The sequence below is a fragment of the Anoplopoma fimbria genome, chromosome 3, assembly GCF_027596085.1.
Source record: "Anoplopoma fimbria isolate UVic2021 breed Golden Eagle Sablefish chromosome 3, Afim_UVic_2022, whole genome shotgun sequence".
Taxonomy (NCBI): domain Eukaryota; kingdom Metazoa; phylum Chordata; class Actinopteri; order Perciformes; family Anoplopomatidae; genus Anoplopoma; species Anoplopoma fimbria.
This window is the reverse complement of record NC_072451.1, coordinates 5,146,140-5,159,278: the sequence shown is the minus strand read 5'-3', so window position 1 is coordinate 5,159,278 and position 13,139 is coordinate 5,146,140. Positions and strand designations below refer to the sequence as shown.

At 39.7% G+C, this 13,139-nt stretch overlaps 1 protein-coding gene across 1 annotated transcript in view; it reads right to left on the bottom strand.

Annotated features, from left to right (window-relative positions):
* Nucleotides 1–13,139, bottom strand: part of kirrel1b (kirre like nephrin family adhesion molecule 1b) — a 73,971-nt gene that overhangs the window by 9,549 nt on the left and 51,283 nt on the right. Inside the window, 9 exon segments of the mRNA XM_054596856.1 lie at nucleotides 161–268; nucleotides 1,861–1,996; nucleotides 1,999–2,076; nucleotides 5,218–5,318; nucleotides 6,901–7,027; nucleotides 7,471–7,598; nucleotides 8,153–8,301; nucleotides 9,338–9,443; nucleotides 10,072–10,222. Coding sequence (XP_054452831.1) covers nucleotides 161–268; nucleotides 1,861–1,996; nucleotides 1,999–2,076; nucleotides 5,218–5,318; nucleotides 6,901–7,027; nucleotides 7,471–7,598; nucleotides 8,153–8,301; nucleotides 9,338–9,443; nucleotides 10,072–10,222 — 1,084 coding nt within the window.

The window sequence follows — 13,139 nt, the reverse complement described above, 5'->3', positions numbered from 1 at the left end:
CAAACGTGGAGAGGCAGAATGACAGATAGGGTGAGTGGATGAAGGAAAGACTTATGGACGCATACAGGAAGTGTGTGCGTGCCCCTACTCACACACACACACACACACACACACACTCTTACACACACACATATTAGAGAATAACTGTGTGTTCACTTACTGCCTTTGCGTTGGCGGTAGAGGAAGAAGGCGAGCGCCAGTAGAAACATAAGCAGCAGAATGGAAGAGCCCACCGTACCACCGGCGATAATTCCCACTGGAACAATATCTGAAACAAACACAAGCAGAGATCAGGTTTGAGGGACAGCTGCTGCCGCTTTGTTAGAGAAACACGCGTGGATCTTGTGTCTTTTAAGTATAAACTGTGTGTCCTGGCTTAAAATTGAATCTCTAAAGGCTGCATGTATACGTTGATAAGGCATGCAAATCAGACAAGGGATAGAAACAGCTCTCTCTCTCTCTCTCTCAAAGATGTTCTGGTAGATTTTCTGAAGCTTGAAAGATGAAAGAATAAGAGCCAGATAAGACTGACGGAGCATGAAGAAATCATTTTTTCAATGTTATGTCACATACCAAGTCCTCCCAATAAAATGCGTAACCATCCAGAATGGACTTATCACACTCAATCATACCGTCCAGCTGAGGGCACTGCGGAAAAAATCTTGCTCTAGGGCACTTCAGTGTGAGAGGAGCATCGTTCCTTTGGACATTAAAGATACCATATGGAAGTTTCCTTAGACATTTATTTAACCTTACATTTTAAAAACTATTTTTTAAACTTGAATTGTTGACGTCCATGTGTGCTGGCTACATGTAGATGTCTTTTTTTTTTTCCCCTGCCTGTTTCTGGTGTACTACAGTAGAGGACTGTGTATTATCTCCCCCATATGTGAACACTTTAAGGTCAAACAAACACAATCGCAGCACTTTTTCAATAAAAGGTTTGATTTGCACAGGCAGAGAAGCAAATACAAGGATCATATTGACCCAGAGAAGCATCTGGAAGTCAGTCTGAGGTTGACTGTAGTAGTCTGAGCTACTGTAAGCTGTTTTATCGAGTTTCCTTATAGTGATATACTGTGAAAGAATTTGAGTTCCCTCTGGTAATCAGTTACGCAGTGTGTATATGACTAGGGCTTTTATTTTAAAAGGTAAAAACTGAAGGAGTGGATTTGGTATGCACTGCCTTTGCCGATGTTCGCAATTACAGCATGTCATAGTTGCATTATTTGTGTGAAAGTGTTTATGACAAAAATAACAAAATGCTAATTAATCGCACGAAAAAAACACTTCTATGTTAAGGCCTGTGGAAGTGGAGGTTAGATGGATCAAACCAGCACAGGAGACGGCTATTGTCTCCAGTGCGAGGACAAAAGTCAACGTTGAACTATTTAACGGTAGTTTTGTTACATAACTTCCATACTGTTATGTAACAAACGTAGTTATTTAACATAGGAAAACGTACTTATTTTAACCCAATAACCATCATTATTTCCTAAATCTAACCAAGTAGTTTTGTTTTGCCATCCCTGACACGTTCAAAAGCGATGATAGAGGACAGGGCATAATAGTTTGAAGTGTAGGGCCGTGATATTTGAGGAACAAGGAGTGAGTGTTGGTAAAAGAGTTTTTAATTTATCAGTTAATTTATAAGTCCTTGTATCATTTGCCATAAACACGTTCATCAACTTTTAATGAAGCATCAACTGATGATAATATTAATCTTCAACTTGATCTTGATCAGCTCTATTATGATGATGAACACCACAAATAAAATTAACTCATTAACTGTGCAACAAACAAACCACCAATACACTGTCATATTCAACTGCCACTGACACACAACTGGTTTTTCCATACCCGTCTCCTCCAGGGTGATGATCATGGTCCCGGGTCCGAAGGAGTTCCAGGCGGTGCAGTTGTAGGGCGAGTGGAAGTCCGACTCCATGACGTTGTTGATGGTGAGGGTGGAGAGGACGGCCCCGCCCTGGGTTGGAGGTTGCTCTGCTCCACCGTGTACCTCTCCATCAGGGTGCCCTTCTCCTTCTCCCACACATTCTCCTTCCACGCCCAAACCTGAAACGCACAATTCAAGAAGGATGATTTAGATGCTATTCTTACTCTGATGACTCACATGTTGGTTCAGGAACTTGACCAGATAAAAGAGAGGAGGATGGAACTATACACTTATATTAAATTATTCTGCTGCCAAATGTATGTTTATCTCTAATGAGCCACAGTGTAGTCTGAGATCCTCATAAAGGGGTCTCAACTTAACTGGTTGGAACTCCCTTCCCAGTATCTCCGGTTAAAGTTACTACAAGGAACTTTTATGAGGTTATGAAACAGTCCCAGTACAACACTGATGCCTCTATATGACCTACATAGACCATCAGCCAGAAGATTGGCTATTTCTATGAAGTCATTCTTAATGCTTGTCATGGTTTGGATTCAGGCAAGATCAAACGAAATCATGCAGGTTGACCAGAAACTCCTTCAGCTCAGACTCTAGCTGGGCCTCCGGCAGACCCAGATCGGGCTTCTCCTGCAGTTGGAGGGGAGAGCTAAGCCCCCAGCATTAGCGCCCATTCTCCGTCGCCTCGCTTCACCACTGGTCCCAACATGACACCACGCTGCTGGAGGCCCAGGCCGTATTGCTGGGCCCGCTTGTGGGAAGGGAGGCAGGGGAGAACCAGAAACAAGACTGAGCAGGGCAGACTGTCAGACCCTGCTGCAGTAAAAGGAGAAGTTTTCTTAAGGGTCTCTGGTGCTCGGGAATGCGACGGCTTTTTGATCACTGTGTCTGCCAAAACCAACACAATATTATAGTTCCTTGAAGTAACTTTAACTGATACTTTGGTATGAACTTTTAAATCTCTTAGCTTACGAATGTTTTTTTTGAGTCTTTAATTGTTCTTTTTCATCCACTGACACATTTACTTACAATACTTTATATTTCCTTTGACAAGCTGTTGTAGTCCCTTTTGTGAGTTGTAAAGCATTCTGTTAATGTGTGTAAAAAGTAGTACATAAGGTTATATGAACACATATATGTGACCAATGGTTCCAGGCCAGTAGACAGCACTACTCGCTCTCAAATTCCTTATATGTGATCTGCCACTTCAAAAGGATGGCATTAAATGGTTAAGCAGGTTTACATCCATTTAGAATTCAGATAAGATCAAAGGCTTGGTAAATCTGTACACTTAAACATTTGCAAATCTATAAATCTGTTTCTAATCAACACAGCAGAAAAAAGTCCTTCGAGCTGATAGGAGCTGGCGCGATGAAGACGCCATTTCCAATATGTTTAATTTGTTAGATTTTTATCTAAACTCCACTTTTTACAGCTGCAATCACACAATTTACCCCTCAGGGATCAATAATGCTAATTTCACATTATCTTATCTTATGTAGTATTAACCACAATAGACTCACACACACACACACACATTTATGTATACAGTATAATCACAAGTAAACTTTCTGCAAACAGATGCTGATGTTAAAGGCTAAAGCAGACTAAAGTAAGTCTGGGCAGGAAGTTCATTTTAAGCAAAACAAACTATATTCTCACGCCTTAGTAAATATGTATTTTTATTTCTACCGGTGCAGTATGTGCCCAATTAAAGATTTCCAGCCGGGAAAGAAAGAATTTCCTCACAAAGAAGAACACACACACACACACACACACACACACACACACACACACACACACACACACACACACACACACACACACACACACACACACACACACACACACACACACACACACACAGAGTGCAGCAAGTGTCCATGAGCAATAAAAACTCAAGCAGGTTTTTCTACTTAAAATCTGCAGAGGTAGAAATTTGAATGTATTAAATATGGAACATGGTAATATCAAATATACATAGAGCCATATGTTAGGCTAATGTACCTTTTAACCTGGTTTTGAAAATATGAAAATGTGATTGGAGGAGGGAGAAGTGAAAATAAGAAACCAAAATCAGCTTTTTTCTTTCTCCCTGTGACAATCTTACATAATGCGTCGTTTTTCTGTCTGCCTCTCAAAATCCCTCCCTTTCTTTCATTTTTCTCACGATGATTTTGTTGCAGCACCTCTGTCTGAATTTCTGTCTCCCTTTCTCAATTTCTCATTGCCTCTATTACCAAAAACACACACAACAATACACTCACACACACACACACACACAGCATCGTACTCCATATTTTATAAGTCCTTGTGTCTCTGCATTAAGCCGAGACTATAATGTCGTATCACATTATACGCTCTGAGCTCTCTCTCTCAGTGTGTGGGGGGGGTCTGAAGCTTCCTAAAAGCTCTGATTTCTGTCATGTTGGCGCTGCACAATTGGATAATTGACGCTGAAAGGTACAGAATTTTACTCTCCCTCCATCTCTCCATCTACCCACCGTTTTACCCCCACACTCTCTCTCACTCATTCTATCCTTCAAACTCAAACGTTGCTACGAGCTTTTTTTGTGATTTATGAGCATAATGTTTTGTTACAGGTTTTTTATCAGATACCAAAACCCTTTTTGTGACCTACATAATGCACAAACACTTTCTATTGATCAAGTATTGCACTCAGACACTTCAAGAAACGAAAGGAATGAAAAAAAAACAGCGTACAGTTCTGCAGTTACGGCACATTTAAAAGGATATTCCATTACAGTTTGCTGGTGAGGCAATCTGTGTGAACGCTTTCTTTTAGAGAAAAAGATGGTTACCCCTTTGCAAGGGACCACTGAATTGGAACGGTTTCGGCTGGTTGGTCCAATTCACACTGAAATCAAGATAGTATGGACGCTGCACTGACAATTTCATGGTGAAGATAACTAAAAAACTATTACTATAAGTAACACTAGAAGCCGCGTTCTCGTTTTTTTTTCATGAATTCCTGATCGTATCTACTCTACCTCTTTCATTTTCACCAGACACTACAGCAGCTGTTTTTGATGAGTCACACCTTCCACCACAGACGAGGAACAGATTGTTCTCGCATACTCGGGACACAGTCGGAGAACAATGGCACTTGTGCCAATCGTTAAGCTCTTAACACGAGCAGGCAAGAGCAGAGAAAGAAAAAGTTGTTTTGTTTCCAGGGTGAACAAGGAGGTTCCTGTGATCACGATTCTGTTTGAGGCAGATGCACTCAGAAAAGCTCGAGCACCATTACAGAAGATTATAACTTCCAAGGATGGACTTACAATCTTATCAGGTGGGGGGGTGCTCGCGATGTAACACTTGATCTCTCCTCGTTCCCCTCTGACAGCGTACTGGACTGAATCACTGGAGATGATGGGGGGGCCTGAGGGAGTGAGGCAGGACGAGAGAGAGATTGATGGAGAGAGAGAAGACATAGAGACATAAAAGGATTACTAAAACAAATAATAAGGTTTTGGAAGTACACTTGCACTTTAGACTCAACTTATGATGCATTCAGATTCAGGAAAAGACAAACCAGATGTCACTTTAGTGGACGAGAGCAGGACAAAAAAAATGAGGTTGGGCCAGCAGAAAAAAATACGTGCAACCCTAAAAATAGATGGGAATGCCGTCAAAAGTAAAAAAAAATCATTTTTGCCGTTCTCCAGAACAGTATTTTAACTGGATGTGATGGGCACGCTCATCTGATTGGCTATAGGTCATTTCTTGTTATCCACACACAAATGCAGTGAAGTTAAAGACATGACAGTAAAGCAGTTTGTAAATGCAGGTTCAACAGCTTGTATTTAAATGTATCAATTTTATTGTGGAGTCTGTTTACATTTATATATACTGATAACAATTTTTGTGTGCATTGATTTTTTTTGTAGAAAGTCATTTTTATATAAATCACCAATCCTTCTGTGTGCATTTGTTAACATTGAGACTGATCTGACAACATAGAAATACAGCGCATTTAATATAATATTGTCCGGTAAGTGAACGAGTAGGAAGCAGTCACTAGCTCACCGAGCTCAAGGACGTGCCAATGAATGTCACACTTTGTCAGTTGGAGAAGATTAAGGGAGCATTTGTGAACTCGCTTTTCGTCATTGTGTTCTTTGTGAATCAGTTTTGATTTATTAAGTAAAATCCAGCCCCTCGAGGGGAGAGTTTTGACATTGAAATGTTGGCTTTGGGCCTGTTTAGGGATGAAAAATTAGCAGTGGGGATTTGGGTCAGACTTGGGCATGAATGAATCAGGCTGGGTGCCCATACTGTACTCTACTCTGTTCGTTGAGTGGCTTCAGCTCTTGCAGGGATACAGACACATGCATGATGTATAGAATGATTATAGCTCAAACAAACACATCATAGAGGTTCATGTGGTTTCATTATTCATAAGTTTGACACAGAAGTAGGGCTTTCCTGTGTATGAGAAAATCTGTTCTAAGTGGCCCTATAATGCTTTTCCACTTTTTCGTTATATATTTTTTATGTAAAAGGTCCGTAGAGAGTAAAACCTGAAGTCCACACCTAAAAGGAGTTACCCTCCCACTCAGAAGTTCCTGAGCTCCTGAAACGACTCCATTGAATTATCTCCTTCACTTCTGTAACTTTATGAGGTCACAATGTTACGGAAGTGACGTAAAAGAGGAAGAGTTTTTTTAAATGTGAAACATTGACCAATCACAACAGAGCGGACTTGCTCATAACAGACTTTGCTTTCTGGAGGGAGGAGCAAGCGCTACAATGGAGCGTTTCAGAGAGAGGGTGAGAAGAGGTGCTGCAGGACAGCCAGGATGAGAAAAACAAGGCGGATTATGAGCATTAATGCATGTAAACATGTTGTAACTGTAACTGGAGATAAAAATATGCACCTGGAAAAATAGCATAATATGGCCTCTTTAAATAAAGTTTGCTAATATATAAATAAATAGCAGAGTAATTTGATAGTAACTGACCGTTGACAGTGAGCGTAACCTCAGTCTCTCCAACACCAATCCGGGGCACGATGGCCTTGCAGACATACTGGCCTGCATCGGACTGGCTCACTGACTTCAAATACAGCTGGTTGTTGTTGCTGAGCACCTGGACACAGAAACAAGTATAAGTATGCATGAGAAGCATTGTGAGTGTGGTTGGAGACAGACAGACCACAGACAGAAGAGGGAGGGAGATCTATATTTAATTCCTAAAACATGTTGATTTACTCAGCAGGCTCCATTAGTTTTTTTTTTCCTGGAGCTTTTCTTAACTTGTTAGGCATGAATTAAAGATTTGAGATATGAAAACGGAGTATCACTTCTTACTGTGGTCTTTGCAACTGAGCAAACATTTATGAAGTCTGGGTCCTTGAAATTAATTGAGATTAGTGTTTTCTGAAGGATTTGTAGTTCTCCAAATGTGATCTACTCCAATAAGTGCTTCTCAGACTTTTCTCTTTCTCTCTGTAAACATTTAAATATGTGACATTTTAGTGAAATAGAGTTCAAGGTCAAAGGTCAGGGGAGGGATTGATGGTCTGTACTCACCATGCTGGAGCCCTTCTTGGTCCAGGTGAGGGTGAGAGGCGGGTTCCCGGACCACTTGCAGTTCAGAGTGACGTCAGAGTCCACATCTACCGTAACGGGCCTCGGCTCCACTACCAGAATTGGGCCAACTGAAAGAGAGTATGAGAATTAAAACCCCTGGACACAGTTAAATAAAAAGAGACTTAGTGATCACCAAGTGGCTTAAATTGATAACATTTAAAAAATAGTAAAACAATTGAGAATACTTTTGCCTCAAATATTTTGTAGAACTAAATAGAGTCAAACTTTTTCAAACTGTTCTTTTAGTACATTTTCCTCTTTGCTCTTCAAGTCTTTATAGTTAAAAAAAACCCTTTTCCTTCTTTCCTTTTCTGATTTTGTAAATGATACAATGAATTATAACTTTTCACATTCATTCCATGTACTTTATTTAAATATAGGCTTTGGCAATAAATGCCATAACGCTTTGTTGAATTGAATTGAATCGGACTGAACTGACAGAAAAGATTATACAGTAACCAACATATTGCAAATTTCATTCTCCACAATACAGGAATACTATGTAGCGACAAAACAAATGCAGCGTGGCTCTTCAAACAAATACTGACAAATATAGATATACTAGAGCACATAAATATCATCAGAGTCCCACTCAGCTCAGGAGTGTTTGCTCTCTACTCACAGTGCACGTCCACCAGGATGCTGACGTTGGTGCTTCCCACAACGTTGAAAACCTGACAGGACACAGGCTCGGTGAAGAAGGAGTGATCTGCTGTGGTGACGAACACACTTTCCCTGGCCCCCTCCAGCAAAACGCCACCTTTTGCCCACCTGACGCAGAAACACATCACCATTTAACAGATTTTCAAGCATCTCACATCATTGTCAGTTTGTCAGCAGATATCAAAAGCATTATGGGTTTTTGGTGGTGATCCAAATGTTAGATTTCTACTATTAGACATAAAGTGTTTTTATATTACCATTATAGCTATTAAAATAACGTTTAAAAATCCTTCATTCCAAAACCTGAGGGAATGATTGCAAGTTAAAAAAAACAATTTCTCTCCATTTCCGTTATCCAGATATAAAGCTCAAAAATCATATAACCATATTGCACATCTGCCATTAGATGACATTTTAATATACACTCAATAGGCTTAGTGCCTAAGTGCCTGGCAGTGTTCCCACACTGGGACCCTCTGGTGGATTCTCAAACCTCAGATTAAAACCACCGTGTTTAAGTCCAGCATTTAGCGATTCTAATGCTTCAGTGGTGTCACTTAAGATTAAAGTTAGTATTTAATTGTTTAAATGATCAATACTTTCACTAATTCTGTTCTGCAAGCAGAAATTACAATTCAGGAATCGCCTCCAGACGGTGGTTACAAGCAGAATGAAATATATGAAAGAAAATCTATTGCTATTGAACAGAATTGCAACCTGGCAGCTGATGTTGGACTGCAGGTATCAAATGAAACACTGTCCCCAAAAAACATTGACCATGGTCAAAAAGTCCATGCAACAAGCTAATTGTAGGCTAAGCTAAGGTTAGCCAGGGTTAGCCAGCAAGCTGTTACTCAGCATGGATCTACTTTGGTTGCTTCTTGATGTTAGCTGATAAAAGTAATTTTTTTAAAGCTACTTAGTGCCGTAAAACAATGGACAAAATAACGTAAAGGAGCATTACAGATTAATAATACTAAATATGATATATGATTGTAATGCAATGTTACATCACTGTTGACCAATTCCCAGGATGCTGGCTCGCATCTATGGAAGTGCAAGCAAGCAATTGACTGCAGATTACTAAACAGTCACCTGTGTCAATATAACAATGATATTATATATAGTAAAATTGGATTCAGACCTGAAGCCAATGATGGGAGGGTTGCCATTGGCCTGACAGGTGAAGGTGACTCTCTCGCCCTCCAGGACGGAGCGAGGTTCGATGGACAGGGTCACCATAGGAGGGTCTGGACAGGGAGATATATATATATGTATGTATGAAAACCGAAGATAAACTCAATTACCTTTGTGTTTCAACTGTGCAAAGCAGCAAGAGGATTGATTTCCCACATAAATAAGTCACACACATGATACATTTCGCAATAAAATCTGGTATTCTAAAACCCCCACTTCCCTACAGCCTTCTGTACTAAAACAGCACTGGTTCTACATCTACAGTTACTGCAGTTATTCTCCCAGTAATTACTAACGACACTGGGTTGGAAAAACACATCAATCTTCTTGATTGAAAATTCAAACTGCAGTTTGCTTGTGAGCAAGCATTCCTTATTTCTCCAGGGGCACGATTAAAATCTCTTATAGCACAAAAAGTATCAGGTTTTCCAGATGTTGAAAGAAATCAACATGCTCAACTTGCTTCAGGAGAAAATCACTGGTTTCAAACCTGGAAACCTGGAACCAGCCCAAGTTTGAGAATGGTGAAAAATGGTGGCTGTAAATTCATATACACAGCATGCGTGTTGTTCTTTTGGTGCTGGGGCAGCTAATTAAAATTATAGAGTGATTTTTTTTTCATGTGCCAACACAAAAAACAGCCCCACCTATGGACCTCGACATAGAAAAAGAGCAACTCACGGTGGACGTTGAGGGTAACAGTGGCTCGCTTGCCCATCGGCACCGCCGGGTTGCTGGCCACGCAGGTGAAGTTGCGGCTGCTGTCAGTGTCTGCTGGTGTGATGGGCAGGTAGCTCCTCGTCGTCACCCTCTTCCTGTCTGGCAACACTTCCTGTTCAGCAAATAAATATGGAACGAGAGAAGAGGATGGTAGAATTTATGGAGGGGAGCAGACAGAAAAAGATCAAAAAAAGGAGGAGAAGGAACAAAGCGGATGAGGAAGGACAGAAGGACAAAAAAAGGGGGAAACAGGAAATATGATGAGAGAATTAAGAGAGAAGAAAGGAAGGAGAGAGGAGATATATACAGGAGGGTTAGTAAAGGAGCCAAGAGAGTCAAAGAAAAAGCATAACATGGAAACAGAAACAGCAATCTGAAGTTAGAAATACAATTTAAAACATTTTTGAGATGCAAGAAAAAAAAAGGAGTTGGAAAGTGCAAAGGAGCTTAAAGAAGCAATTTTATAGAAATCCATGTTCTTGTACTTATTCATTATAATTCAGACGTTTAATGTTGGTTACAAAATGTTCTTTCAATTACAGCAAGCAATTTAGCTTTATATGGACAATTGACCTTGCATTCAAAATGAGAGCTGAATACTAAAGTGAAAAAGAAAAAAAAAGAAACACAGTAGAGCTGAATCACCTTATTGATCAGTCAGTCAGTCACTTTTATATAATTCTTGCAGAAACACATTTGTTTTTTGGTTATTGATCGAACAGAAGAGTCTTGGGGGTTCGGAATTTGCGATGGACATTGATTAAAGTTTGACATTTTGAAGATCGAAGGATTTCTTAATTACAGCAATCGGACAATCGTTGATGGATGAATCAATAATGACAATAATTATGAGATGAAAACCATACAACATAAAGTATAAATCTTTTTTCTGCACAACCAGAAAATCCAGTCTTGTTGAATCCTGGAGGTGAGGTGCTTAGCAATGCGGCTAAAATGTGTCAATAAAGAGTGTACGGCCTCCATGTAGATGCGTGGTCAGTAACAGTAGCGATAACATTAGAGCAGCATGTAATATGTATGAGCAGGTGTGGGGGGCATGAAACTGTCTGCAAGAGATGTAAAAACATCCGTGTGTGAGTCAGTGTTTGCTGTTGCTCCTGTGTGCATATGAAAGCATGAGTGTGCATATGTGAGTGTATGTGTGTGTTTATGTGTGCGTGCAAGCTTGCAGGCATAATTTCGTGTGTGTAGGAGAAAATACAGGAGTGTCAAGAGTGTGAATGTGGGAGAAAAGAGTGCAGAATATATCACTGTGATTGCAACTGTCACCTAGTACAGTTCCTGTCTATATGTGTGTGTGTGTGTGTGTGTGTGTGTGTGTGTGTGTGTGTGTGTGTGTGTGTGTGTGTGTGTGTGTGTGTGTGTGTGTGTGTGTGTGTGTGTGTGTGTGTGTGTGTGTGTGTGTGTGTGTGTGTGTGTGTGTGTGTGTGTGTGTGTGTGTGTTTGTGTGTAGTGAGGACCTGAAGTTTTTAACCTACACAGTGAGGACATTTTTTGGAAACTTAAGGCAATTTTTATCAATACGTTTTAAGTTTAAGGTTGGAATAAGGTTTAGGGTAAGAGTCGAGGTTTGAGTTAAGCATTAAGTTGTGATGATAAGGTTTGGATAACAGGTTAAGGAATACCTTATGTCATTGAGGGGCCTCACAAAGATAGAAGTACAGGGATTTGTGTGTGAGCTATATTTGTGGGTAAGTTGAATACATCTTGGATCTGTGTATGTTTCAAGTTGTGTCACGACCATGAATTTAAGAAAGTGTCTGATGGGAAGGGGATCATAGGCAAGGCAATTGAAAAACTATTAATTGGATCAGGTCAAGATTAATCTGATGAAGATGGGATTATGATCAAGACGTCTATTTATATAAATGGGTGGTTTAGAATTTGTGTGTATGCTACTTTCTGTGAATACAAAGTTTAGTGAAATACCACAACTACATCTATTTAACTACATAATGTGGTCCAACTGGGAATTAAATCTACGACCTAATAAAATTACAATTTACGATGCAGGTATGATTAACTTTCATTTCAAACTTCATCACCTTTTTTATTAAACTTTTAAAACCTTCAAATGTAGAGAAACCAAAATTACATGATTCTCCCATATTGTTTTGAGCTTAAACACATAATTCACAAATCAGCTGAAATGTTATGGTTAGTACAGTTTTTTCTGAGTGAATGTGGATGAATGAACAACACATTGCAGCCTATCATATATATTAATGATATGATAAAGGGGAGTTGTAACTCTATCATGACATACTGTTTTATTCAAATAAATATCATATTTTTGGCCTTAAATTAGTTTTATTTGACTCTTATTTTTGGCTGGAGGACAGTATAGAAATAGGGGGAGAGAGACAGACAGAGACAGAGAGAGAGAGTAAAATGGTATTGGTGAAAAAAAAATGCAGTTCTGTTTCACTAAATGTGATATTATGACTTAGTGATATCAATACCTTATGTTTAAATGTATTTTTGTTGACCTATTGTTACTTTCATCAAACAATAGAGCAGTCATGGCTTTCCAGGTGAGAAGTTAGGATGTATCTTTCTGTGATATGGTTCATAAATACCTGCGATGCGTTTCACTGATTTTTCCTTGTCACTATTGAAAATATATACTGTATTAATCGTCTCCTACCAAGTTTCAATGCACAAAAAAATGCACCTTCCCAATTTGTGAGCTGGTCAGAATCTGCAATTTGTAAGCATTCAAAAGCATTTAATAGCATTACATTGTAATTATGGTTCCCATCTGTTGAGATATTATAATTTCGTCAACCAAGAACCAAGAAAGTCTTGTGCTGACTTTGCACTGCATACTGTATTTCCCTAATGCAGCACTGCAGGGATGATGTGCGGCCTGAGGTGTTCATACTGTGATTCCCCTTTGCAGTGCCCACGGCAAAAAAACATATAAACAAACAAACAACCAGACTGAGAGTGGCTGTTATTCAGGAGCAGACTGAAGGTATTCTAGTACCTTCAGTCTGCTCCTGTGT